The 27,960-nt window shown below is 43.0% G+C and overlaps 1 protein-coding gene across 3 annotated transcripts in view; it reads left to right on the plus strand.

The window, feature by feature from the left end:
* Positions 1–4,899: 4,899 nt before the first annotated feature.
* Positions 4,900–27,960, plus strand: part of LOC143837214 (cullin-9-like) — a 77,462-nt gene continuing 54,401 nt past the window's right edge. Inside the window, exons 1-3 of one of the 3 annotated variants that reach the window (XM_077336818.1) lie at positions 4,900–5,049; positions 16,931–16,991; positions 18,799–19,404. In XM_077336818.1, the coding sequence (XP_077192933.1) occupies positions 18,813–19,404 (592 nt within the window). In that variant the 5' untranslated portion in view covers positions 4,900–5,049; positions 16,931–16,991; positions 18,799–18,812. Of the gene's footprint in view, positions 5,050–16,930; positions 16,992–17,057; positions 17,076–18,798; positions 19,405–27,960 lie in introns of those variants that run through there. The other 2 variants (XM_077336810.1, XM_077336827.1) reach the window with 2 other exon arrangements.

Genomic DNA, 27,960 nt, shown 5'->3' on the forward strand with positions numbered 1-27,960 from the left:
TTTCATACCCTCAGTGTTGCCTGTGAGTTCCAGAAATTGGAAACAACTAAAAAGGCTTTACGAGCCAAAAATTATAGAAGCAAACATATATGGATTTTTTGGTTCACTGTTCAGACAGCTAGATGCCATGTGGAACTTACGTTCCCAGAGCATATGTTAATTTAGGTTAACCTGTGCATGGAAAGAATCAGTGAGAAGTCCAGCCAACATACTTTTCTGAGTCATTTTTTCCCACTAGCTGATCTAAAAGTTGGCCTTGTACAGACCTACACTTTTCTAGACTTAGTGTATGCTGGACAATAAGGTTCTGCTAGAATACCTTTGGGTTTGGCATAAGTTGCCTCCCTTCCTGGATGAGGCAAGGACCATCCGTAAGTCAGCCTAGTCCAGTGATCCCCAAGATGGTGCTCACCAGTGGGTTTCTTGGCATCTACTTTCTTTTTCAACAAAGCATCTCTTCCACAAACAAGAAACAAATCCTGGCTTTACTCCATTTCTCAGGAGCAGGAAGTGCTTCAGCGAAACCCAGGAGACATCACTTTTGTCTGCAGGGAAGCACCCATTTAGTAACAGTTGCCTCCTCACACAAAGATACATGACTTGCAATCTCATATTGTGATCTCCCCCCCCCCCCGGCCATTTATTGAGCTTCCTGTGTTCAAAATTCCAGAAGTGTTTACAGATTCAACAAAACTGCAGACGCTGGCCTAGTCTGCTGCTCACTGTCCACACTAGACTATTTCCTGGACTATCTTCATTGTGTGACTATTTTTCAGGTTCTTTAAGATTAGTTCTGTCAGTGATCAGAATAATTTTGGACCTGGAATTTGCCAATACAAGGGATGGGACTGCTTCCTGCTTCCATTCTACCTAATCTCCAGGATAATGCCCTATCATTGATCCTGCTTTATAAAACCAAGGATTGTATTAGGTGTTTTTGCTGCTTGTCACAAAAAAAGTTTATACATCCCACTTTTTCTGTTTTGCTGCCTGCTTGATCACTGAGGGCCATTCCTCACCTGAAAAATATAGTGAAAGGATTACCTTTTGCAGATGCCATATCTTTGGTGTTTCTCACAACGTCGTCAATATCCAGTGTCCCAGCAGCAAACTGGTAGCTACATCCTCCATTTTAAAATGCTAGTTGGGGAACTGCATAAAGTGGATTCCGCAAAATATGTAGCATTGAGCAGAGGAGAGCAACCAGCAAGTCACAGACCAAGGAAATATATGGAACCAAAGTAGCGCTATCTCCGCCTCCAGTGCCCACCCTTGCACCCACCTCTATTCTGGGGACGAGGGTTTTTTTTTTTAAGCAAACTGCCTGGAGCAACGAAATAGGCATTAAATCGTGCACGCCCCCCCCAATTAAAACAGAAAGCATGCCTCTCTAAAGTTCCCTCCCCTCCAAAAAACATTAGGAACGAGATTACTTTTTAAAAGCTTCAAGGCTCATGATTTCAAAAGGGGTGGCATTAAAAAAAAACGCTATGCATCTATGATTAGATGCACAGGCAAACACCACAGTGATTTTAATGCTTTAAAAAACATTCCATAAATTAATCCAGAACAGATGTTGGGAGACTGGCCTGTAATTTCCTGTCTTCCCTTGGACACTTTTCAGGGGTAGAGGGGGGAAGTTAAATTGACTACTTTCCAATACAGTGGTAAGGAGGCTGATTTTAATGTCAGTAGCCTTATTATTGTTAGGTGATCAGCAAGTTCTTATGTGATTTCTTTATGTACTTTCAAGATGGTCGCTGGTGTTTGCAGATAGAATGTATGCCTGGCCAATTTTTTGGAGTTCTTGAGTGTCAATAAGTATTATAAAGCTGGACTTCCAAATAGCATTTACTTAAGTCTGTTGTCTAAGCCAGTGTGGTGTAGCAGTTACAGCGATGGGTCTGGATTCGGGACAGATGGGTTCAAATCCTCCCCATGCCATGAACCTCACTGGGTGATTTTGGACTAGACCTCCCATCTCAGAACAGTTTACCACTCAGGGTGGAGGTTGGATAAAAAATGAAGGAGGAAGAATGATGCTGCTCTGAGCTCCTTGGTTGGAAGGGTGAAGTAAAAATGCACTTGGTAAAGCTCCTGCATAAACTTAGAATCATAGAATCATAGAGTTGGAAGGGACCTCAGAGTTGGAAGGGACCACAAGAATAATGTTTGCTTGTGGAATTATGTGTTCAACGCTTAAAGAAACAGGAGTAAATGAAGTTCTTGTAATACACTGAAGTAACATGCTGCAAGGCCATGACATGGATAACAGATAATGGATAATAGATAATTAATAGATAAATGATCTGGAAGAAGGGGTAAGCAGTGAGGTAACCAAATTAGTGGATGACACTCAATTATTTGATAATATCAGAACCCCATTGGATCACACCACTGGTCCATCTGGTTCAGCATTCATAATGGCACATAATGGCTGATCGGTTATCCAAGAGCCTTTTTCAGCCCTTTGAACATGGAGGAGCCCCTGCCATAATTTTTCAGGCTTCAAGGAGTCGTGGAAGTAGTGTCAGCTGGCCACACCCCCAGAAGTGATGTCACTGCCCACATTAACAGGCAGGTTCGAGGAGGACTGAGGGGGGAGACAGGAGGTGGTGTAAAGTGAGAGTAGGCATGCAGGCTCCACCCCCCCCCCAGGTGCAGAAATCACGAGAGCAGTCACTGACACTTGGGGAGGGAGGAGCAATGGAAGTAGCTGGTTACCTAGCTTTTGGCCAAGTCCATTAAGGCAGGAATCCCTGTCCTAGAGAAACAACAAACAAGGCATAAGAGGCTTTCCCTCTATTAGGAGGAAAAGCTCTGAATATGAGGTTCCCCTAATCATCTCGAGAGCCATTTTGGTGGAGTGATTAAGAGTGGTGGCCTCTAATCTGGAGAACTGGCTTTGATTCTCCACTCCTCCACATGCAGCCAGCCAGATGACCTTGGGCCACAAACAGTTCTCTGAAGCATACCTCTCAGGGTGCCTGTTGAGAGAGGAAGGGTAGATGACTGTTAGCTGCTTTGAGACTCCTTCAGGTAATTAAAAGCAGGGTACAAAAAAAAAAAACCAGCAATGCTGCTGCTGCTTCTTCTTCAATTGAATAGCTACCATTGGACCTATCTTCCATGAGTCTAATTCCAATTTAAAGCCATGTATTCTTGTATCCACTGGTATGTCCACCACCAATGACATCCACAAATTAATTACTTGTTGAGTAAAGAAGTTATAACTATCTATGCTGAACCAGTTGCTCATCAACTTCATTGGGTGGCTCCAAGCTCTAGCAGGACATCTGGCCTTTCTGAGGAACTATTAAGAATGCAGGTTAGCATCTGTAGTGAGTTAAGAAACCAATGTCCCTGTTGAGTCCTGGGGATTGCAATATTCTGAGTATCATAATAACTTGCTGGACATTGTTGGTCTTAAAAGTGCCTTTTGACACAAATTTTGTTTTGGGACCAGAATTGTTCAATGTTGTTCCACAGTTGCTTTGTACTCTCCTTTGCAGAAGCAAGAAGTTCTGCTTGATGGAACTGTAGATGACTTATTTGAAGAGCTATGTTTAATGTGTCCAAATTATGTGTCCAAATTATCAGACATAAGATCAGTAACTGTAGCATGACGTAGGATAGGGGAAGGCCTGTGTAGTGCAAGTTACAGTAATCCAGCCTAGAGGTGACCCATGCATACATCATTGTTGCAAGGTGTTGTGGGGCCAAATATAACGCTAGTAGCTTGGCTTGGCAGAAATGGAAAAATGCTAGTTGAGCTATTTTTGTGACTTGATTTTTCATGGTTAAGTCAGAATCATGCCCAAGTTCCTGACCAATTGTGCAGTTTTAAGTTGTACACCATTCAGGTTTGGGAGGTGCATTTCCCAGTCTGACCTTTTCCCAACTATCCAAAGGACCTTTGTCTTTGAGGAGTGGAGTTTCATGCGACTGCACTGAAAACATTTCACTGCAGTCTCCAGGCATCCACCTGGAAAGCCAGCCACACAGAATAAACTTCAGATGTTTAGACATCCACAAGGCATGAACAAGTACACACATTTTTAAAAATTCCAATATACACATTTTGTCATAGCCACTATTGATGTGTTCCTTCTAGGTCACCCAAGATACCCTTGATTCACCCTGTAGGAAGTTTCTTCTCTCTCCACAGTCAAACCAACCAGCTATGCCACACAGTCTAAAACATAAGCCTTTTCCTGGTTTCCTCTGGTGTGAAACTATGGCAAACATCGAGGGTTTTATTTCCTGCAGAGTGAGTTTTGCTGCTTTCCCCAGGGATACAGCAGGAGAGTACGCAATCCTGTGCTTCAGCTGTCATTGTACCCGAATCCCTCTTGTGACGTTGTCAATATGACTTGGCACTCATTGTGGGGGGGAGGGAGGGAGGGGGGGGTCCGAGCCCCTCAGCCCTACCCTAAAGTTTCCGCTCCTGGTTTGATTATTCTTAAACCAGCTGCTATTATCTTGGATATAAGAATAGATGCACCTGATTCTACCGCAGCAAGGTTTCTCTTCTGTTCTATTGTTTCTAGTACAAATATAAAGGCTAACTGCAGAGCCGGAGAGAAAGATGGCAAGAAGTAAAAAGAAAAAAAAACCCCTCAAGACTCAAAGAAATCAAGAATCGGCCATTCTGCGCCGATCTACTGCCGAGGAGCGGGGAGGGGGAGGGGGTCCAAAAGGACAACCGGCGCCACGAGTCTCCCCATCATTGCAAGATGACGGCAAGAGCACCGCGCGCGGGCTATAATAATAATTCACTCCCTGGGGCCAATTTACTCTCCCCGCTGCCGCCCCCACCCGCGTCGCGCGAAGGATCTTCATTGCTCGAACCTGTCCCTCGTAAGGATCCGTAGCAGAGCAACTGCGGCGAGGGCGGAGGGCAATAGCGAGGCTGGGTCCACGCGCGCGAGATTACGCGCATGCGTTTTAGTCACCCGGAACTTGTGGAACTGAATTGGCCGGGAATAGGAGGTAGCGGCGGCGGCGGCGGGAGGAGGAGGTGCCGTGTCTCCTGTGGCGGTTGTCCAGGTAACGTGGTCCGAGCCGCTTCTCTCCTCTCGGGCTCCGGTGATGGGGGAGGGGAGGAAATGCCTTTGCTGCCTGCGGGCAATTGAAGCCGCCCTCCGCTGGAGTTGGCCCCTCACGGCCCCTTTCCCCGGTCGAGGACCCGCATGGCACAGCTGCGGGGGAGCGTCCGGTTCCTGCCTCCCCTCTGGTTCCTCTGTCTGCTGCCTTTAAGGGAGGGGTCGAGGAAAGGGCCGGCTGAAAAAGTCTGAATGGGAATATAAAGCCCGTGCGTTGAAGCCACTGGTAAAAGACGCGGAGCAACATAAAAAGATGATGAAAAAAACATCCCTTAGAGTTCTATATTTTGATCAGATTTTTCTGCAGTTTAAACGTTGTTTTTCAAGCGACGCATTTCAGTTATGTTCCTTATGGGTTAAAAAGATTTTAACTGAATTTCTATTTTACACTCTTCTTACAAAATGAACTCAAGATCTTTGGTCTGAATGTAATTCTCCATTGAATCGAAGCCTCCTTTTCTGTGTACAGAGGGAAAACATGGGAAGGCATCTTGGCTTCTGCAAAATGAACATGGCATGGTAGATCATGTGTTGAAGCTATGAGTGTTTCCAATTGTTGAATGTGTTGCTTGGGTGTGTGCTTTCCATCTCAAAAGTCTGCAAGTGATAGATATAGAAGGCAGGTTGATATGGAGCCTGCATGCATACAACTATATGTGTGGATTGGCCCCTCTAGCTCTTCAGGGACTTGATGGGGTAAACTATGAAGCAGAAAGTGTTAAAATTCTGCAAACTGTCCTTGGCCGGATGGGGCACAAATAGAAATTCCGTCTTCCTTAAGAAATAGGCCATCTTTAATTCTTTATTACAATTTTCAACAGGGATGAACTGAAAAGGCATCCTTTTCTAGTATCTTGTATTTGTTCTTTAAACAAAACATGTGGCCATCAATTACAGTTGTATTTATTTCAGTGTCAGTTTCTGTTCTCTCCTGTTCTGGCATCTTTAGGGGGCTAGGCTGATTTTGTCAGATTTCAGAAGCTAAGCAGGGTCAGGCCAGGTCAGTATTTAGAGGAAGACTACCAAAGAAGTCCAGGATTGCTTCTATGCTGGCTGCTATAGCACTCCACAGGGGCAAGCCATCCCAAATCACCTCTGAACATCTCTTGCCTTGAAAATCCCACAGTCACTATAAGTGAGCTGTGACTTGACAGCCCCAAAAAAGTTTTAAAATATAGCAGAAAAATAAGCAAAATAACAAAAAAGTTAATATTTTGTTTGAGTCCTTACTGTTATTTTACTCCTAAAAAAGCAAACTGCTTTAAGTTTGGGTATAAACTGGAAGAGAAAGTAGATTCATTTTCCATCACATGACTAGATGTGTGGAATGTTTCATAACACCTTAATTCCTTAGTACCACATTAACACCGCGATCACAGCTTCCACTTTGTCCTTTGTTTTTGTAACTATCTAATCAGGCAACCTTAGCAGCCAAGTTCATGTGACACACGAAACACAGTGTGAGTGCTTCTCTATATATGATTCTTGGTATGGTATAGTTGCCCTTGTGGTGCCAAAATTTCCATGTTATTGCTGGCTTCTTAAAATTGATGTGAGAAATCCTGTTTTCTGCTGACATAGCTTTAGAGGAGACTATGTTGCAGGCTAGTTTGTACCCCAGTGAAGCTAGTGTGTTTGGATTTTCTCCACTTAAATTGAAAACCTGAGCTTGAATGGGTTCAGAAACAGAATTTAAATTATTTATTTTTAAACAGTACTTTTTCTGATCAGGGCACCATTTATGCTGTTATCTATTTAGAGGCCATGTGTGAACCAGCATCTGCTTCACACATGCCTGTTTTCTTACACAGTTTAGGAGAAGTCAAGGATAGACTGTTGGTGAAAACTGTCCATGTGTTTTGTAACAGCTGCAGGTATTTCACATGAACAATTTTAAAATATGTAATTGTGGCAAGTATCTGGTTTTCACAGAATAATATGTATGACATGTAGTTTCCCTCAAACTCTTGTAGAAAATGTGGTGTGTAGTATTTTATTATGGATTTTGCTGTAAATCTTTTTGTATAGGTTTAAAAACCGCTCAGCGTGGCCCTTCTTTAACCTGCTTACACACCTTTCTAACCTGATAATTCTTAACATGCATGTAGCTCTTCTGTTTTATAAGAACTTAACAGTTGGTGCATGGTAGGCTATTACTGTCTTTCTGATATACGAGAGTGGGATGTATTTAAAGTTGTCCAGGGAATCTAGGAGATCTATGGCTCACACATCACCTTCTTAGTTACTGCTTGCTTCTTGTACTGAGAAATTCAAAATGAAATGAAAAAAGGGTAGCTGTATGTACAATTTTCATGAGGCTGTTAGAAGCAGCTGTTGGTTAACCACACTGCATTAAACGGAACAGCTCTGAAGCAGGTATTGTGCAGACTTTAGTCTTGGGGGGTTTATTTATATTCTTAGTAGAATCCTCATAGTCCAAAGTTGTTTTATTTTGCCAAAAGAAAAGTGCATGCTTAATCATTTCATAACGGTTAAGCAGATCTTTTTAAAGTGATCTTTTCTTTGCGTGTTTGCTTAAGAATGTACTAATTGAATTGCTAGATCCGGTCAATACTTATCCAGTCCTGCCCATTTTGCAAGAGGCTCATCGTCCAAGAGGTGCTCCACTGTGTCCTTCCTTCTACCCAGCTCTATGTAGATTAACTTTATTTTTGTTTGTATTTAAAAAGTGGGAAGAAAAATAATTGGGAAGAGTTGGCATATGGGGTGCTAAATGAATTATCATAACTACATGGCATTTGCTTTAAGGTATTAATTTGGTGCTTTTGTAAGTCTTCTTGTTCTGCTGCCATGAATGTGCCCTTCTATGTGTGGGGCATTTATTTATTATTTATTTTATTTATTATTATATTTAGAACACATTTAGGACACATATACATCGTAATTAGCTGAACTTTGAAGTATCCAGGGAATTGGCATACTAAATTTAGTGACCTTTGGCATATCCACCTGTGGGGGACGGGACAATAAAGTAGTCACTAACCAGTGGTCAATTTTAAGCAAAAACCATATAGCATTACTAGTAGGTAGGGCTGCTTAGCTGAATGTAATAAGAGCTTCATTTTAGGGCTTTTCAGATATCCCTTTAGTTTAAAATAATTAAAATTAAATTATGTAGCTCGTGACAAAGCATTAAGAACATCTCATAGGACACTTATGAAAGCCTATGAGATGGCAGTGAAGGTGGCAAAGAGAGAGTTCTGTGCCATCATCATTGCATCCATGAGCTTATATCCAGCTCAATTATTTAGGGTAACTGGAACACTCACTGCCCTAGAAAAAGGGCACCCAAATTGCGAGTTATTTTGTGAATAAGATCTTGCAGCTCCACTGCATCCTTCCCCCAACTGTTGATACAATAAATGAGCTAGAGCAGTGGTCCCCAACCTTTTTATCACCGGGGACTGGTCAACGCTTGACAATTTTACTGAGGCCTGGGGAGATAATCTTTTGCTGAGGGAGGTCGCCACCGCCACCTGAGCCCCTACTCTATTTACTTTCCCGCTGGTGCCCCTGACTTCCCACTGCCCGCTGGGGGGGTGCTCAAGGGTAGTTGTCTGAAGCAGAACCCTTCAAAGACAGGGGTCCTGTGGCTAGGGAGGAAAGGCCTAGAGCAGGAAGCTCATCTCCCTCACCTGGACAGAGTGCAACTGACAACTGCACGTATGGCCAGAAATCTGGGCGTTATATTTGATGCTTCCTTGACTATGGTTGCTCAGGTTATGAAAGTTGCAAAATTGGCATTTTTCCATCTTCACCAAGCTAAACTACTGGCGCCCTATCTGGCCCAGTGCCCTTGGCCATGGTGAGTCATGTGACAGTCACCTAGGCTAGATTATTGTAACTCCCTCTATGCGGGCAAAATGCTGCTTCATAGGTCCTCACTAGGATACTGTGGAGGATGCACATAACAGCAGTCCTGCAGTAGCTGCATTGGATCCCATTCAAGTTCTGGATTTTCTTCAAGGTTTTAATGTAAACTTTTAAGTCCATTCATGGTCTGGGACCTGTGTAAAGGGGCTGCCTATCTGAATATGTCCCCTGGAAAACGACTGGTAGTCCCCGGCGCCAAAGAAATGCAACTGACCATGGCCCCTGCCTGGTGGAATGAACTCCCAGAGAACATCAAGGCACTGATGAAGCTAGCACTGTTCTGCAGGACCTGTATGATAGAGCTCTTCCATCAGACAGAGGGTTTAGGCCAGTATGCCCAGAAGAGCTAAAACATCATGGGCCTCTCCAGCTTGGGGTCCTCTGCCTACATCCTTCCTCCCATGGAGAATCATCAGACAATGACTCAGCTGATAACATCATATTGTTAGCTTTTTAGTATTTATGTGTTATATAGTTTTATTGTTTATTGCCCTGTAGGAATATGACTGGTTGAAGAGGGGTGGCATATAAATGTGTATGTGTGTGTATATATGTATATATGTATACGTATACACACTCACACACACACACACAAAAAAAGTCATGAAGCAAAACCATGGAGGGATGTACATGCCAGGCATGTATATAGCAGAATATGCTGGGTAGTAGTGAAGCCTTTCAAAAGTATAGGTTGTCCCTTTCTATGGAAAGGCAACAACTCTGCCTTTCAGTTCTGGCTCTTTGACATCCAGCACCTAATCATGCTATAGAGAAGACAGTAATCATGGGTAATCCAGAAGTAGAGGAGTAACTTCTGTGGTGGAAAATCTCAGGCTGATAGGATTTCTCTCTTTTGCTAAGCAGCAAGAGGGAAGAAATGGTTATAATAAACTGGAGCCATTGACTTAAAAGACAAAGAAATGTCTGGTTAGTAAAAAGATGGGGAAATTAAAAGTTGGTAGTTGAGTGATGAGGATGAGAGAGTGTGAAACAGGAAGAGAAAGTTGATGTGACTCAGAAAAGATTTTTGCTAAAGATGTACAAAGGCTTAAAAGTGAGAAGAGGGGGCTCAGCCATAGTGAGCAGAGCAGCAGTAAACATCTGAAAATGTGAGGAGGAGAAAAAAGGGGATCAACAGCAGATGAGCTTGTAATAGAGCAAAGGAGATCCAGTGCCCTTCTCCCCTTTCAAAGCCCATTTTTATAAATGGGCTTTGAAACTAGTTTATTGTACATAGCCAAAGCCCATTAGAAAACACAATTAAAACAATATGGTACAAATACAAATTAAACAATATTTCTCCAATATTGTGTACATAAAATTGTAAACATGGACTACTGAGTTACAATAAGAGGGATAAAATGGTATATCAAGGTGGAGGCTCCTGTAAAAATGCATTAGCTCGGATCTTCCTGGCAGCCAGAGCGAAAAGTGCCACCCTATATGAGATATAGGGGTCGATATCTGATAACAGGTGACTTTGTTAAAATCAGAAAGAGGGTGTGAGTTTGGTAATAACTTGGCAAGGAATTTGCTCCAGGGTTCGGAGTACAGGGGACAAGCCAAAACATAGTGGGGCAGGTCCTCCACAGATGGATTTCTACATATACACAGGCGTTGGGCTGTGGGTATTCAGAGATATCGCCCAGAGAGCATGGCTGATGGCATCATTTCAAACCGCAAAGATGTTAGGGCCATTCTAAGATTATGTGTTGTTATATTTACAGGAAGCTTACTCAAGGATGGCTTGCAAGAATGAGTCTCACATTAATTTGCATGAAAGGGGACTCAAAGTTGGGGAAGCATATGGTTTAAAAAAGATAGTAAGAAATCACAAATGAAGGAAAGGTCAGAAGGTATAAATAGAATTATGATGAAGACCCATTTAAGTGCATGGCTGTCAGCTGCTCAAGAGAATGGGGTGGAGTACAGTGCTGATGGGTGTTCTGAATGGAAGGAAAGCACTGAGAGCATGGAAGCATCAAGGGAATCACTAACAAGTTGAAGAGATATGCCTGGTAAATTTTTTTTGGAAAGGCTGGTATCATGTGAGGAACAATTCATGGAGCAGGTCAGGGATCTTTTCTGTTTGAAGAAGCCATTGCAGATCAGGCAATTTCTAGATTCTAATAATTATTAATAAGGAGAGTGTTTTAGCAGAAGGGGTCACTGTAGTGACCTAGTTCATAGCACCTTCAAAATGGGAGTCAGGGAGGTAATCTGTGACACCATTAAAGTATTTTGTATGACTCATTCATTCACAGTTCCTTTGGGCAGGGGGTGGATCACGTTGCTTTCTGTCTTAGAATCATGGAATCATAGAGTTGGAAGGGACCTCATGGGTCATCTAGTCTAACCCCTTGCACTATGCAGGACACTCACATCACAATCGCTCATCTACTGTAGCCTACCACCCCTTTGCCTTCACAGAATCAGCCTCTTCATCAGATGGCTAACTAGCCTCTGTTTAAAAATTTCCAAAGATGGAGAACCCACCACCTCCCGAGGAAGCCTTTTCCACTGAGAAACTGCTCTAACTGTCAGGAACTTCTTCCAGATGTTTAGATGGAATTTCTTTTGAATTAATTTCATCCCATTCGTTCTGGTCTGTCCCTCTGGGGCAAGAGAGAACAATTCTGCTCTATCTTCCATACTTGAAGATGGTTATCAGATCCCCTCTCAGTCGTCTCCTCTCTAGGCTAAAAAGACCAAGCTCCCCCAACCTTTTTTCATATGACTTGGTCTCCAAACCCCTCACCATCTTTGTTGCCCTCTGGACAATCTCCAGTTTGTCTACATCCCTCTTCAACTGGGTGGCCAAAACTGAACTCAATACTCCAAGTGAGGCTGAACCAGAGCAGAGTAAAGTGGTGCCGTCACCTCCCGTGCTCTGGACACGATACTCCGTTTGATACAGCTCAAAATCCCATTTGCCTTTTTAGCCACTGAGTTACACTGCTGACTCGTGTTCAATGTATGGTCTACTAAGGCTCCTAGATCCTTTTTGCACATGTTACTGCCAAGACAAGTCTCCCCCATCTTATATTGGTGTATTTGGTTTTTCCTACTTAAATGCAGAACTTTACATTTGTCCCTATTGAATTCATTTTATTCAGTTTAGCCCACTTCTCGAGCCTATCAAGATCATTCTGTTGCTGTCTTCACTTCTGTTTGCTACCCCTCCCAGTTTAGTATCATCTGCAAATTTAATAAGTATCCCCTCTAATCCCTCATCCAAATCATTTATAAACTAGTAAATAAGCCCGCTGCAGTCGTAATGCAGCGGGCGCTAGCGGGGCTCACGAGTGTGGCAGGTCGTGCTGGGGCAGGGGCGGCCCGGGCCAGGCCCGGCGTCCCGCGGCGTGTCCTACCCATAGTTGGATCAGGAGGCGAGGCTGAAGTGTAGTGTCTGGGCCCGTTGCTGCGGGGGTAGGCTGGAAGGCGAGCAGCAGCGGCACTGGGCGCAGCGCCGTAAGTGTGTTTCCTGAGGGCCCGAGGCCGGGCAGGCCGTGTGTGCGTGGGTCAGGGGCCGGGGCCGCAGCTGCAGGTAGCGCCGCAAGCGGCTGCAACAGTGGCAGGTGGCCGCTTCCATGCGTGTGGGCCGGGTTCAATTGCCGCGTAGTCTGAGGCGGCAGCAGGGCCGCAGCGGCTGGACCTTCGTGGTCACGTGAGGAGGCAGCGACCGGCTGGGCGGAATCCGAGCGACGAAATGGTGGCTAGTGGCCGCAAGGAGGCAAGCTAGTCAGTCCGGCGGCAATTCTGCTCCATCCTCTAACATAAAACATTAACAATATTTTTCCCCGTCTAAAAATCAACACCATTGTCATTATTGCATATTTCAAGAAAAATAATTATCTACTTTATACTTTTTACTAAAACATAGTGTAATGTTTGTGATTAAGCCTTCAGTATTTCACTTTTAAGAAACTCCCAGCCCTCTTGGACTCCCATCTCTTTAAATCTCTCTGACCACAGGACTCTACACAACATACCTTTCTGTGAAAATCAGTCCTCTATAGTGCAGAACTATTATTTTGTAGTGTTCAAGTTCTACTGTAGTTCCGTGAGCCAAAGTGGTGGAGAAGGCTAATCTTAACTGAGAAAAGACTGAGCTTTGATTGTTCCTGGAGTCAGTATAGGGGTGCCAGTGAGAAAGGGTAAAAAACCCTAAAAATAGCACCTTTAGTCCAATAGCACCTTTAAGACCAACAAAGATTTATTCAAGGTATGAGCTTTCGAGCGCATGTATTCTTCCACAGACAAAATAGAACAAGGATCATAAGAGTACAGAAATAAGGCAAAAGTAAATTAGTGGCAAATTAGTAAGCTATGTCATAATATCCAAACTAAGCAGTATGGTAATTCTTTGCTAACACAGCTAATCAGTCCTTTTGAGTTCAGTCGTGGTTCACAAAAACATTGGAGAAATAAAAATGTCAAGGTTGGTAATTAATGGCAGATACTTTCCTAGTTGTAAAAAGAAATAATAAAAAGAGACTAGTTGCTCTGTATGTGGGATTGAAGCAGATGCGGTTGTAACGGGAAACCTGGCTGTATACAATGGATTGTGTGGTATGTTTAGGGTGGTAGCTAGAGGTGGCATGCCGGTATGTTTGTTGGTCAGTAGGTTTTTGGTATAAGGTGGTTTCTAGGCATCTAGTGAGAAAGGGTTTCATGGACACCCATAAAGAATTGCATGTGAATGAAGAGTGTGTGTTATATGACCATGGAATCTGAATACTTTGAACCTAAACAAAAAGGGTGTTTTAAATCAAAGGAAAGGTGAAGGTTTGATTTTTAAAGACAGTTTTGTGCACATGAACTGAAATATTCTCACTTTGAAGGCATGTGATTTCTTTGCACAGTTTCTGCTCAGCTGGTAATGGTTCACTTGAACATTAGTATTGTTGGAGTATCACTTTGGTGGGGCGGACAGGTTTTGAGAATTTCTAATCTGGTGTTTGTGTCATTCAGATCTTTCTTCTCTTGGCTCCTCCTGTCTGACTCTTGGCACCTCTCCTTTTATGTGGCTTTCTAGCCACCCCATTTTCTAGCTTCCAAGCAAGCTCTCACTCGTGAGCAATTCTCCCTCTAGGTAAGAGGAAGGAGATGATGGCTGGAATCCAGGACCAGTACCAGCATGACCTCAAGTGGGGCAGCTGCCAGGGCCCAGAGCTTCTGATATGGCCCATTGTTGCCACTCCCCAAACATACCATTGCCTTGCCTGCTCACTTGCTAGTGCTTCTCCACCTGTGCATCCAGCTGCACATGCTGGCCAGTGCTGTCAAGGAAAAGGCAGCAGGCAATGCTGGCTGGGGCACATGGGCAGTGGGAGGACTTGTGTGCATGGCAGGGAACTGTGCACAGGCAGGTGATGAGACTTGTGGGTGGATGGGAAGCTGGCTCCGGGGAACACTGCCCAGGACCTCCCAAAATCTGGAACCAGGCCAGAGTGTGCTGCTTCTGATATGGTTTCTGCTTTTCTGTAACCAGCCCCCTGGTTTTGTTTCCTCTGTCATGATCCTGCTGATGCATCTGAGACCACAGCAGGTTGGGGAGCATCCTGAACTTCTTCACTTCATAATATCTCATGGTACTTAGTGGTATGAGTGGTATGAACAACTCTAATTATCTCCTTGGGATATCATTTTCTATTTGTTGCATGATATCGTTTCTATTTTAACTGGTGGAATCCAATGTATATTGTGAATAAAACTCACAGAATGAGGCTTTCCTGTCATCCCATCCTGCAGCAGCACACTGCGTTGCCACAATTGTTTCTCCTGTGGGTCATGAGACAAGCAACAGGGAGGGTGAAGTGGGATCAGCAGTAGTTAGCAAGAGCAAGTTAAAACAGGTTCCCGCTGATAGAAGTGCCCTTCCACTGGCAGAAAACAGTGGCTGGTACGACCCAAGCTTTCACAGACTGTTCTTGCCATTTGAACTTGTTTCAGCTTATTATCAGAACCTCTTAACTTCTTTTCTAAAAGCCTGTGCTTAGAAAGCATTCACTTTCCAGATATGAGTGGGGAAAATGTAAAATTTTAATTTCTATATAATGATATCAAATTTCAGCATTGTTATAAATAACTGCTGCATTGTATGACATTTGCCACACAATACTCCTTCCAGAAGGGTATGCATGAAGAATGAGGAAGATTGCTTGGGAATGTGAGGAATTTGTCTGCCTAGGTCATATAATTCAGTGGTTGTCAACCTGTGGTCCTCCAGAAGTTCATGGACTACGATTCCCATGAGAATTGTAGTTTTTGACTATCCCTGATCTGACGCAGCCCTATCTGCCTTTCAAATGGGATAGATTCTTTTGAAATTGTTGCTAGCTGCCCTGTTAATACATCTGGTGTAGGTTTGCTAATTTCGTTCTATAATTTAAGTCTGGCTGTTTTCCATTTTTGAAATGACTGTTGGCATATGAGTGTGCAGTACAGTTGTCAGCATGCAAAGCATGCTTCACAAGAGTAAAGAAAGGCAACATGTGAGGCATGCATTATGAAACCTGTGACTTTACAGACAGTAACCAGGCTGACTTTTAATGCCAGGCAGTAGATCAGACAGGAATTGTGGAAATACAGTAGAGATGATTGTAGGAAAGTGGAATACCTTCTCTTAGTCTGCCTGAGCTCATTATGTTTTCTGCTGGAGCTCTGGGAAGGATGAACTCAAGAAATTCGTTGGTATGTTTCTGTTGTCACACTAACTTAATAACCTGACTCTCACAAAGAATCCTGGGAACTGTCCTTTGATGAGGGTAGTAAGAATTTTGCCAGTAATCTTTATTCTGAAAGCTCCCCACAGTTAAGGGATGATTGTTAAAATAGTTTATAATATCCTCTAAGCTTCTCTCGGTGGTCCCAGCTTTCTCCCTTGGCTTCAGATTCCCTGTAGATTTCCAGCACAGGTTTTGTTTGAACTCTAACAACAAAGCAAGCTGTTTAAGTGATATGTGGGTTGTCTTTATAGCTTTCCTTTTCTCTGACTAGAGCAGTAGATAGCAGAAGATAAAGAGAGGATCAGCATTATCAGTCTCATTTAGAGAGGTTGCAGTGCTGCGTGACATCTGGAAAACTGGAACCAGTCCCTTTAAAAATCTAGCTTCTTCTGATCCTGTTGAAATAGAGAAGGGGCATGCAAGAAGGTTTTCCTTTTTTTCTGGAGAGAAGGATTTTGTTGCTGAACTTCTGAATAAGTTCTTGTGTATATGATCATAGTACATCCTGAAATGCACAAATCAAGAATTTGTAATACTTCTGTTCTATGAAAATGGTATTTTGTCTTTAGGATCCTAGCCTATGAAGACTAATTTCTAGTTGACATAGTAAAATAATTGAGATTCTTTCCTGGATATCTATTAGCTGAGAAATATTGATATAAGATCAAGCCCCTTATCTATATTTAGAGATAGGCAGCTCAGTATGCATGTTGGGATATATTTTCTTATAGGCATAATGTATATTAAAAACTCTGACAAATTGCTGCCCTAACCTGGATAGCCCAGGATAGCCCAATCTTGTCAGATTTCAAAAGCTAAGTGCTGACCTGCCTCTGTCCAGCTGGTGTTGGAGATCATCCATTAGGGTGATGAATATAAGGAAAATAAGGAAAATGGTATTTGACCAATTCTAAACTCCATAGGTCCTAGACCTGCCTTTATCATCATTTTTACTGTTGGGAAACTCTGAAATGTTCTTCAGCCTTCAAGAAACCCCAGAAGTGATGCGATCATGCAGAATATGGTTGGGAAGCATGTGTACATCCCCACCCAAGCCCCCTCACCTTCCACCACCTCCAGGCTCTTCACTGGCCATTGGATGGGGTACAGGTCATCATGACCTGTCATATCACCTGATAAATGTTTAACAAATATTTTTAAAAATTAGTTAACTGCCATTCCTTCACAAAATCCTTCCAGGGCCATCAAGAACCCCCAGGTTTCAGGAAACTGTGGTTGAGAAAGCCTGGTCTAGACTGAGGTAAGCAGTGACTGTCTACTTACAATCCAAATTATATTATTTCTTCAGCCGCCCCTGCCCTCCAATACTGTGCTCAATACAAAGGTGAGTGTATTATGCTATTATAGTTATCAAATGATTGTCTAAATTTGAATCTGTTAACTCAACAGTATGGAGAGATTGTGTCTATCTCCAGTATCATTTGGTACTGAAATCTGGCTCAGAAGCCTCTTCCAGTCTGTTTTGTGTTTCGGTGTCATTAGATGTTTAGCATTGTCTCTATACATCTCTGTGTTCTTGTTGAGCAAGTATAAAAAGAGAGAGTCACAGACCCCCAAAATAGCCAAGTAATGCATTTTTCTCTGGAGACCAAAATACTTGAGAAACCATGATGCATTTATACCTGATGGGAAATGTGCAGTGTTCAAAGACTGTGGTTTAAGTATATTATCCACACCTCCTGAGGAAGCCTGTTCCACTGAGGAACTGCTTTGTCAGTAACTACTTCTGGATGCTTAGCTTAGTCATTTTGAATTAATTTCCACTCATTGGTTCTGGTCTGACCCTCTGGGGTAACAAAAATAACTTTATCCTGTATGTCAGCAGTCCCCGGTCCGGGGACCGGTACTGGTCCATAGATCAGTCGGTACCGGGCAGCAGCTCCTCCTCATCCTCCTCCCCACCTGCCGCCGGATCGCCTTTGGTGCTCTCCAGCGGCTGCTGTGGCTGAGGCTCCCTCTCAGCGTGGCACTGTGCAGCTGCTGCTGGCAGTGCCTCCCAGTGGGCAGCAGAAAGTCAGGGGTGCCGACGGGAAAGCAAGCGGAGCAGGGGCTCAGGCTGCAGCAGCGATGTCCCTTGGCAAAAGACTACCCCCCCCCAGGCCTTAGTAAAATTGTGTTGACCTGTTCTCAGTGATAAAAAGGTTGGGGACCACTGCTGTATGTGACAGCCCTTCATGTACTTGAAGATAGCTATCATATCACTTCTTTGTTGTCATATCTCCAGGCTAAACAGACCAATCTCCCTCAACCATTCCTCATGTCTTGGTCTCCAAACCTCTCACCATTTTTGTTGCCCTCCTCTGGATGTGCTCCTTTTTGTCTACATCCTGCAATTGCGGTGGCCAAAATGGAGCACAGTACTTTAAGTGAGGTCTAACCAAAGCAGAGTAAAATATACCATCACCTTGTGTGATCTGGGCACTATACTTCTTTTGATAATAGCCCCAAATCCCATACTACTTGTGATCTTATATATAGGTTTTTGTCAAGTTATGATAACTTTATGTGAAGTTTAAATGAGGTGACTGGAGCTGCAGCTTTCTTTGTACTTACCCTGGAGGAAGAATCATTGAATAGGAATTGCTTCCTGGGGTGGGGGTGGGGGTATTCACATGATTGGGCTGCTGGGTTCCCAGCTCTGTAAGAAAATGGTTTCTGCATTGCTCTTGATTCAAACAACTAGCAGCATTACATTCCAGAATACATTGGAGTAATTTGGAATACAGTGTTGCTAGTTGTTTGAGAGCTTTGAAAACAGCTTATTCGTGTTGGTTAGAGGGAAGCCTCTGCCTGGCAGTGTATATTTTTAAAGTGTGTGTATGGATAGTATTTGATATCTCTATGCAGAGACCTGTCTGGTATGGCAGGTCTGCTGGTTCAGCCACACCAGAACACTCCTGCACTGGCTGGAGTAAGTTAGTTGGCTCCAGAGCTGTGCCTCTGGATATGGCAAGAACTGACCGGTGTCCTTAAGGAGTGGGGCTCCTAGCATGAGGTTTTTTTTGACATTTTTAGATGCCTAACTTCTTTTCCTTCTTTGTTCACAGACAGATCCTTCATCATGGTTGGTGAAAGGAGGAACGGAAATCTGCTGGTGCACGTTGGGCCCAAGTTGCAAGCCTATCCTGAGGAGCTAATCCGACAGCGTCGGGGCCATGATGGCCACACTGAATACCTGATTCGTTGGACTATCCTCAGCTTGGATGACAGTATAGGGAGCAGCACAAATGCTGTTTCTGAGAACAAAACAGAAAATATTCTTATGTGGATGTCTGCTGAAGAGGTTTATGCCAACTGCCCCACACTGCTGGGCAAGAGGAAACCAGAAGGGCAGCGGGTGAAAGAGGAGAAGGCGCCTAGTACATACCCATCTGATGTGACACTGGATGAGGCTTCTCTTTTGGAAATGAAAGCGGATGTCAGGAACCTGGTGCAGCGGGCTGCTCGGCAGATGGCACGCACGACAGGCCCAGAGTCCTCCATCCTGAATACTATCCATGTGCTCAGTGCCTATGCTAGTATTGGCTCTCTGACAGGTGTCTTTAAAGAGACAGGTGCCCTGGATCTGTTGATGAAGATGCTGTGTAATGAGGAGAAGCAGATCCGTCGCAGTGCTGGCAAGATGCTGAGGGCTCTGGCATCACATGATGCAGGTGAGATTGCATGGCCAGGAACTCCAGGGTGAAATCTGAGTTGCTCCTTGGCTAGTAGTTTGAATACTTCAGGAAAGTGAAATACTCTGATGAGCAGACTCCTTTTGCCTCTGTTGATGATATCCATTAATAAACCGTGAAAATTATTGACAGTCTTTTTAAAAACATTGTTTCAAATAGTGCAAAATACAATTGTTTCAGACCAGCAATGGCTAGAAAATACATAAAAGTGTAACTAATTCTAATAAGACACTGGTTCAAACTATTTTTCGGCCACAGCCTTATTTTGAAATTCTGAAACATAGAAAATAACGCCATAATGACCCTGGTACCTAGGGCATATGATTAAAAGTCAAAACAACAACACATACCACTCAAAGAAATCAAGTGGGTCAGAACTCCAAATGGCTGCCAAGGCTCTTGACTGGTTCTGAGATTTAACTGAGAACAAAATAACAGTTATAACTCTTGTCAGCTTATAACCCCTCAGTGTGTTGCTCAAATCTCACAAGACTTACTAAGGCAACCAAATTCAGCTACTGATTCATTTTGTTGCTTCTCTACATGTCCTGGTCATTACCAAAGTTCACAGGCTCTGTTAATCTGAAGCTAGTGCAGCCCAGCTAAAAATGAAATAATTTTCTTCCCTAGATGATAACCGATCAATATTCAACCGATTGTCTTCTGTCCTCCATTGTACTTTCAAGGCCAAGAATCTCAGATCTTGTGCTTGGTGGCCAGCACCTCTGCTACGTGCTTCTTGACATGGTCCGGAATTCTTGTTCTAATTGTCATGGTTATTAGTGCATGCTTACACAGGGACTACTGTGCTGTTTGTATTTTCATTATCTAGCTACTGTGGCTCTGTTTGTTCATTTATATTTCAGTTTCTGTACCACTACCAGAATGGCTCGTGGTGGTTAACAAAGTTCTCCCCACAATAAAGCCCCATAAAATAATTAAACTAAGTGACAAACATCCCTTGATGGATAAACTCCCTCCTCCCTGCATCAGACCTTCTTATACAATGCCTCAGGGGGACTGTCCCAAGGGGTGTCTGATAACCTTGCCATTCTGTTGATGATAGGCATTTCAGGATGCATCTCTCAGATATTGAAATAAAGCTTTGTACTGAAATGTCATAGGAGGAAGGAGGAGTGTTTTGATTTCAAAGTCAGCAAAGATTTCCAGATTTTTTTTAAAGCCGTCAATTAAACATCCTCCAGAGGAACTATAGTGAAATCATACAGTTGTTCATTTGAGCATTGTCTTAGTTTTATGCTGAGAACTTTGCAAACTAGTTTGTAGTTGTCCCTATTTGTTAATAGTAATGAAGGCTGAAATATTTTACTTGTCTGCAGTGGTCACAGACTCTGGTTCCATTAATATAGAGACTGGCTTCCCAAACTTAAGTGGTACCCTGCTAGAGTAGACCAGTGGTTCATGTAGTCCAGTATCCTCAGGCTGGCTGATTGTCTGGAAGGGCCATCAACCAGGGTATAGAAGCCTCTTTTGTTATTTAATCTGTGCTTTTTTGTCCTGCTTTTCTGGGGAATATGTTCCTCTAGTGGTTTTTTTCTTGTCCTGGATAGTATGTTTATATGTAAAGTATAGGTGTAATGACATCTTTTTTTGAGGGGAGAACCAAGATTTTGAGAACTTCCATGGAACCTTAATTTTGTTCTTGGGAAGTTCATTTTATGAATTAAGTGATTCCATGTTTAACAAATACCCTTAGAACTTCTCTGTGGGTTTTTGAATTGGTTTACCATTGGTTTCATTTTCTTCAGGACTTGGACTAGGCCATAAGATTAATCTGCTGTTAGACTGAAATTTTCCCTTGCCCTTCCCCCAGAGGTATTCTAATGGCCACCTGTATGGTTCTCACATGACGTCTTTTTCCTCTTGGATTCTTATAGAGGAAATAGATAAAGGTGTTGTTTGCCTTGTGGTAATGGCCCTTCTATACCCATCTTAGACTACATATAAGACACTTTAAAAATATAAACTTACTACTAATACCTTAGTATTTCAAGTACTTTCAGTTGGAACAATAGTTCTCTACTAGGCTGCACTGATGCTTCCTTGATATTTGATAAACAATTTGTAAAGCTTGTGGAAGGACAATTGTTTCATGCCTGGGGAGACAAACCATTCAGTGGTATGAATTGAAGTTGCTCAGTTTTCATTCTAGTCAAATAAAGGTCGGGCAACTGATTTGATGCATGCAGTTCCAGTTTATATGCAGGCAATTCGGTGTTAAACACATGATGCTGACATTTTTATTTAATAAAACAACTAGTGTCTTCAAAAGCATTTAAATATGATAAATGATGTAGAAATTACTCAAAATCAAAACTGAAGGCATCTTGCTAGGAGTCTGCCATCTGTACTTCTCTTCCATATGCAGGAGTGCTGACTTGTTCTGTTTCACAGATGGTTGATGGCCTTTTGCTACCTTAATGATAGAGATGTAAAATTCTCAGAGTTTTTCCCCAGAAAGCTTTTTGGTGGGGGTCTTTGGTGAAAAATAGGAATATACACAATACCTCTTTTCCTGTTAAACCTACATGTATTTTATTCCTTTTAATGATATAAACTGTATCATTTATTATTTATAATTTTGTACATAAGGTTGTACTGTTGAACATATTTATGAAATTTAGACATATGAATGCCTTTGTTTTTCTACAACTAAAATGACAAACATACCCAGTACTTGGGACAGAGCTGCAGGTTATGGCATCCTGTGCTACCTTAGCATGTGTGGCTTAATTACTTCCACCTGTGAGGTTGAAAAAATTTAAAGCTGAAATTAGAAAAGAAATCTTGTATTAAGCAAAGGAAAGTAGTATTTGGATGAGAAGTCTCATACAGCTGCAATTGTCATACAGTTATCAGCTGCTTAGGATACTAAGTTAAACATTATGCCATTGAAAACACTGAACTACAACATGTAATAACAAGTAGGACCCCTAGGAAATTCATGAGAAAATTCTCTCAGTGGTCCCAGCTTTCTCCCTTGGCTTCTAACCCCCCCCCAACCTCCGACCACCATTCTGAGCTCCCTGCTTCATGCCCCTGTCTTCACTGCTCTGCTCACCATCCTCCTTGAGGAGGGTGCTGTTGTCACCAGTTTGGTTCAACCCAATTTATACCCACAACTTTCTAGATTTACCCTTACCCTGTTTACATCCACCACAGATGTAAACAGAGTAGGAAGTAAAGGTCATTTAGCTACTCCTCCAGGGTTTCCTTCTTTTTTACAAATGTCATCTTTCATTGTTTATTTTATAGCATTTAATAGTCTACCATTCTCAGGGAGATTCCTTCCTAGACTTTCGAGTATCTTCCAGGCACACCATTGTCTCATGTGTGTGCAATGTCTATCTGCATATTTCAATCTTTGATCTTGAAAAGAGTGTAGTATGTGGATATAACCTTCAGTTCAGATGTATCTACTTCCTGGTATAGTCATGTGTTTCTAAATAAAATGTTGAGTCCATCTTTCTGCTTTCTCTATGTAATATCTTCTTGAATTACTTGTTGAGTTTCCTTCTTTTTGAGAGCTCTCAGTCATGTACCTGCACAGAAAATGTTATGGAATGCATTTGAGTAGTCCAGATTTTTCTTCCCTTTTCTTAATCTGTGAGTTGCCCCCAAAGCCTGGAGCTCTTGCTACAGTTCAGTCCAAGGAAGGATGGCTAGTGGATTTCTCATTACCTATGCAAACCCCTTTGGAATCTGCTATAGTTAAAAAATAGAGAAGCTCTGAGAGGAACCAGCTAAGGACAGTAAAAGGGAATGTTAGTAACTTCTCATTTCACCTCTCAATATTACAGTATTTGATAAATACTTGATTCCGTTTTGGTGGAGAAAGGCAATCTAGAAATTAAAATGTAAACAAATTAAAAAAGCAAGCTGTGATCCTGAGGAAAATCACAGAGGAAATAACAATGTGGAATCCCCTATCTCAACATCCCCTGCAGAATTTAGCAGTCCAGAAAAGAAACTTGAGAATAAGTAAAATAAAATCAGAGTCCAACAGCACCTTTAAGAACAACAAAGATTTATTCAAGGCGTGAGCTTTTGAGTGCAAGCACTCTTCCTCTGACTTGAGAATAAGTGCAACTGAAGAATCACCAATAACGATGTGTGATCCTCTTCTGCAGATACATAAAACCTGTGGATTGGGGCCACACAAATACGAAACAGATTTTTTAGGAGACTTGGGGACTCTCAAGGTTCATAGAAAAGCCTGAAAAAATACATGGGGGGCTTAAATCTCCCTCCAAATAAATAAGTGTTCTCTACACAAGTACAGAAAATATACTTACTGTCAGTAATGGCTGTGCTGGGGAGCCACGCTGGGCCCAGTGGCATTGGCTGTACAGACCTGGTCTCTGCATTGGATCCTGTAGAGACTGCACAGCTCAGGAGGTGCACTGACTGTGTTCTGTGACAGCTGCATTAGGCGTGTTGCCTGCAGTGCAGCACAGGAGTCAAGTTGGGTCTGCTGGCAGTAGAGGCACAGGTTTCAGAATGACAGTGAGCACGGGCCCAGCCAAAATAAGGGGAAGGGAGTCCCCCCTCCCCACGACTATTGTGAGTCTACATAGTATAATATTGTGTGTGAAGTCTCCGGGTTTCATGATCTAGGAAGAACACTCTAGGCGTTTGTGACATCAGGTATAGCCAGTGGATGGGCAAAGTCTTTGGCTGTAAATCCTTGCCTGACTCTTGCTTCTGATGCATTTGAATGGTCCCCCCCCCCAAGGCTGCAGTTCAGCAGCCTGATAGTTTTGATAGGAAATTCTTGTGGATCCGATGTAGCTTTGTCCCCCTCTAGTATAGTTGCTATGTTTCTAGTCTTCAGATATTCAGTGGTGACTTCCACAGCCACTTGAGCATTGTTTTTTGCCCTCTGTAAATAATGAAGTTAATTCATATATTAAATGTGAATGTCAGATTGTAAAAATGCCTTTCAAGATACTTTGAGATATGCCCAATAAGCTTCAGAATATATTATCAAAGTTTAAAGACAAGCTAGGCAACTTGGTTTTCACATTTGTGTGATGTAAATTCTAGTATTCAGATATTAAATCCACCATCTATAAAAATAAATTGGTTAGTTTGGATTTATTGTCTCCCCTTTTTATAGCACAACATAACAATCTGGTAATTATAGTTATTTAGAATAGAATCTTTGTGTGGGTTTCACTTCCTACAGTCTCCCCCAGGCTTCTGAGGAAGGAGTTCTGAGAATTAGTCACCAGCTTTTGGAATTGTTCCCACGCTCAGGGGATAGAGAGTCAGCTGGAGTTCATATTACAAACTTTACTATACCTTTCTCTTGAGATCTGTCAGGAACTTGTAGTGAGAGGGTCCTGCCATTGCAAGCCAAAAGCCTAATATTTGAGTTCTGGAATGAATATGGAAGAGGGAAGAAAAGGTTAAAATATGTTTGTTTCTCAGCTCCACTTAGGAAGAAACAGATGCATATAGAGAGAACTAAGGTACATTGTCAAAGGTAGAATTACCTGATGCTACCTCATGTAGCACGTAGAATGTAACATGTAGTGTACCTTATTTGGATAACTGTTGGTGCTGTGATGTCCGCTAGTCAAAAAGACATTAGAACTGCCCTTCATATGTTCTAGTATACATGGTTTTTCTTACATTAAGAGTAATAGTACAGTAGAACTTAGGATTCTCTTAGCCAGAATCTCAGGACTGCATACTGCCATCATATGCAGCTAAGAGCAATGTGTTCTGTTAATGCAACTTATTAATACAGAGGGGGTCCCATGATACCTTTTGAGACAAAGAGAATCATGACTTTTCTTAGAAGACATTTTTCATTCTTTCTTGTAAATCTTTTTGTGTGTGATGTTCTGCTTTTTGCTACAGAATTCATATTGTCTGGAATGGCTGGATGAAAACCATCCTTGCTTTGAGCTTTTCAAGTGCTTACATTAAGCCTAACCTTTGCGGGATTGCCCCCACCCCAAATAAAATCCTCCACTAAACTCCTAGCTATGCAGTGGAAACCCAGTCCTACATCATTTATTTTAACATTCTGCAGAGAGCCCTTTGGTCACTATTCCTGCTCTCAGGTGCTCAGCCCACACAGCCCAGCATTTATCCACCACCTGTTCTCTGTTAATCCTAGCCCTGCTCCTACGTCTGTTATACCAGTTCATTGGTGGGTAGTGTAGGGTTGTTTATAGCAATCTGTGGGTTTTTAAAAATGGGAATACTTGCTACCCTTCCTTTTTTTCTTTCTGATTTTTGCACTAAATAAATGCCTTCATGTCTCTCTTGCTTCTTCATACCACACACAAACTGATGCATGTTCACTGAACATTCCTGACTAGATTTTTAAAAAGTAACCAAGTAACTGTGCCATCTATTGATGAATGACAAGAAATTTGCAGGAATATGTTCTGCTGGCTAGTTTGATTCCTTGGCACGCTTTCAGTCGTTGTAAAGGGAAACACCTAAGCTATATTTTATGCTGTCAACACCTTGTACTACACAAGATAAATGTGCAGGTACATACCCTATATAAAATAAGACATTGCATCTTTTTACTTTAAAAAATTCTAAATACTTCCAAAGGATATATAAAAATGCTTATAAAAAGTCCATGGGGTTGAGACGGCGTTGGTCTCCTTGTTGGATGACCTCCTTCGCCAGCTTGACCGAGGCAGCTCTGCTGTGCTAGTTCTTTTAGATCTGTTGGCCGCGTTTGACGTAGTCGATCATGAGCTGCTAGCGAGCCGCCTCGCCGGTACGGGGATAAGGGGTACAGCCTTGCGCTGGATACACTCCTTCCTCCAAAACCGGACACAGAGGGTGGCAGTGGGGGAAGATTTATCGGGCCCTTACCGGCTCCCTTGCGGGGTCCCACAGGGCTCGGTGCTCTCCCCCACATTATTTAACATCTTTATGCGCCCTCTGGCTCAACTGGTGCGGAGTTATGGGCTGGGCTGCCATCAGTATGCTGATGATACCCAGCTCTTTCTCCTCATGGATGGCCGCCTGGACTCTCCCCCAGAACCATTTGCCAGGTGTTTGGAAGCCATGGCTGGACGGCTCGAGCAGAGTCTCCTGAAACTCAACCCCTCCAAGATGGAGGTCCTGTGGTTGGGCTGTAGGGGAACAGACCAGGAAGTGCACTTACCCTCTCTGGCCGGGACGCAACAAGATCACATTTCAGGCCAGAAATTTGAGGGTGACCATTGATGCCTCACTAACACTCGAGGCACAGGTCAAGCAGGTAGCTGGCCAGGCATTTTTCCATCTTCGCCAGGCTCGGCTACTAGCGCCCTATTTGTCATCTGAACACTTGGCCACAGTGATCCATGCGACAGTCACCTCCAGATTAGATTTCCGTAACTCGCTGTACACTGCCCTGCTTTTGGGCTTGACCCGGAATCCGCAACTGGTCCAAAATGCAGCTGCTATGGTCCTCACAGCTACACCTTGGAGGGCCCATATCCAGCCAGTGCTGAGGCAGCTGCACTGGTTACCGGTTATATTCCGGATCCAGTTCAAGGTTTTGGTTTTGACCTTTAAGGCCATCGTGGTCTGGGCCCAGCGTATATGAGGGACCGCCTATCACCCTATACCCCCCCGCAGGGCTCTGTGGGGGCTAACCTATTGGTCATTCCTGGTCCTAAGGAAGATCGCCTGGCCTCGACCAGGGCCAGGGCCTTTTCGGTCCTGGCCTTGACCTGGTGGAATGAGCTCCCGGAAGAGCTGTGGGCCCTGCAGGAGTTTCAACATTCTGCAGGGCCTGCAAGACAGAGTTCTTCCACCAGGCTTTTGGTTGAGGCCAGGCAGCAAGGAAGATCTGCCCCCCCCCAACAAATGTGGTGGTTGTGTGTGTCATCAGCCCTCGCCTTCTCCTTTTTAGTGGGGTTGTGGAAACTGGATTAGTTTATAATGAACCTTTCTTGCCTTCTTGCCTTGTCTTAATTAATGTACCATGTTTTATTGTTCTTATTGTATTGATTTTATGGGATTGGTTTTATGTGACCCGCCTCAAGCCTCCGGGGGAGGCGGGATATAAATTTAATAATAATAATAATAATAATAATAATAAATAATGGTAAAAATGGACAAAAGTTTGAAGCCTCATAAAATTATGCAACATCTAAGTGTTATCGTCACCCTGTTGCTCCAGTTCAGACCCTTGGACCACCATTGTTTGGGATAATTCTTCATTTTGTTGCTATCTTCAAGGCTGGCCTTATCCTCCTGGCCTTAATGATGCATAAGGTCTTTCTCTTCCTGGACTTAATAATTCATGCTTAACTAGGTACTCATAATTAGCTTTGAACCTAGGCTGAAATCATTGTTAAGATGGGAGAACTATTTAGAATGGCTCTATCTCTAGCTTAAAAATCTGGGGCAACAGGATCTTGCTGTTAAAGGTGCTTGATCAGCCCAGAGGCAGCTTCCTAGAGGCTTGGAAGGGCATGCTTTCCAGCAGCCTGCAGCAAAGCAGCATGGAAACAGGAGAGGTGGATTACATTCTCCTTTTTTTGG

This window comes from Paroedura picta, chromosome 1 (genome assembly GCF_049243985.1).
Source record: "Paroedura picta isolate Pp20150507F chromosome 1, Ppicta_v3.0, whole genome shotgun sequence".
Lineage (NCBI taxonomy): Eukaryota > Metazoa > Chordata > Lepidosauria > Squamata > Gekkonidae > Paroedura > Paroedura picta.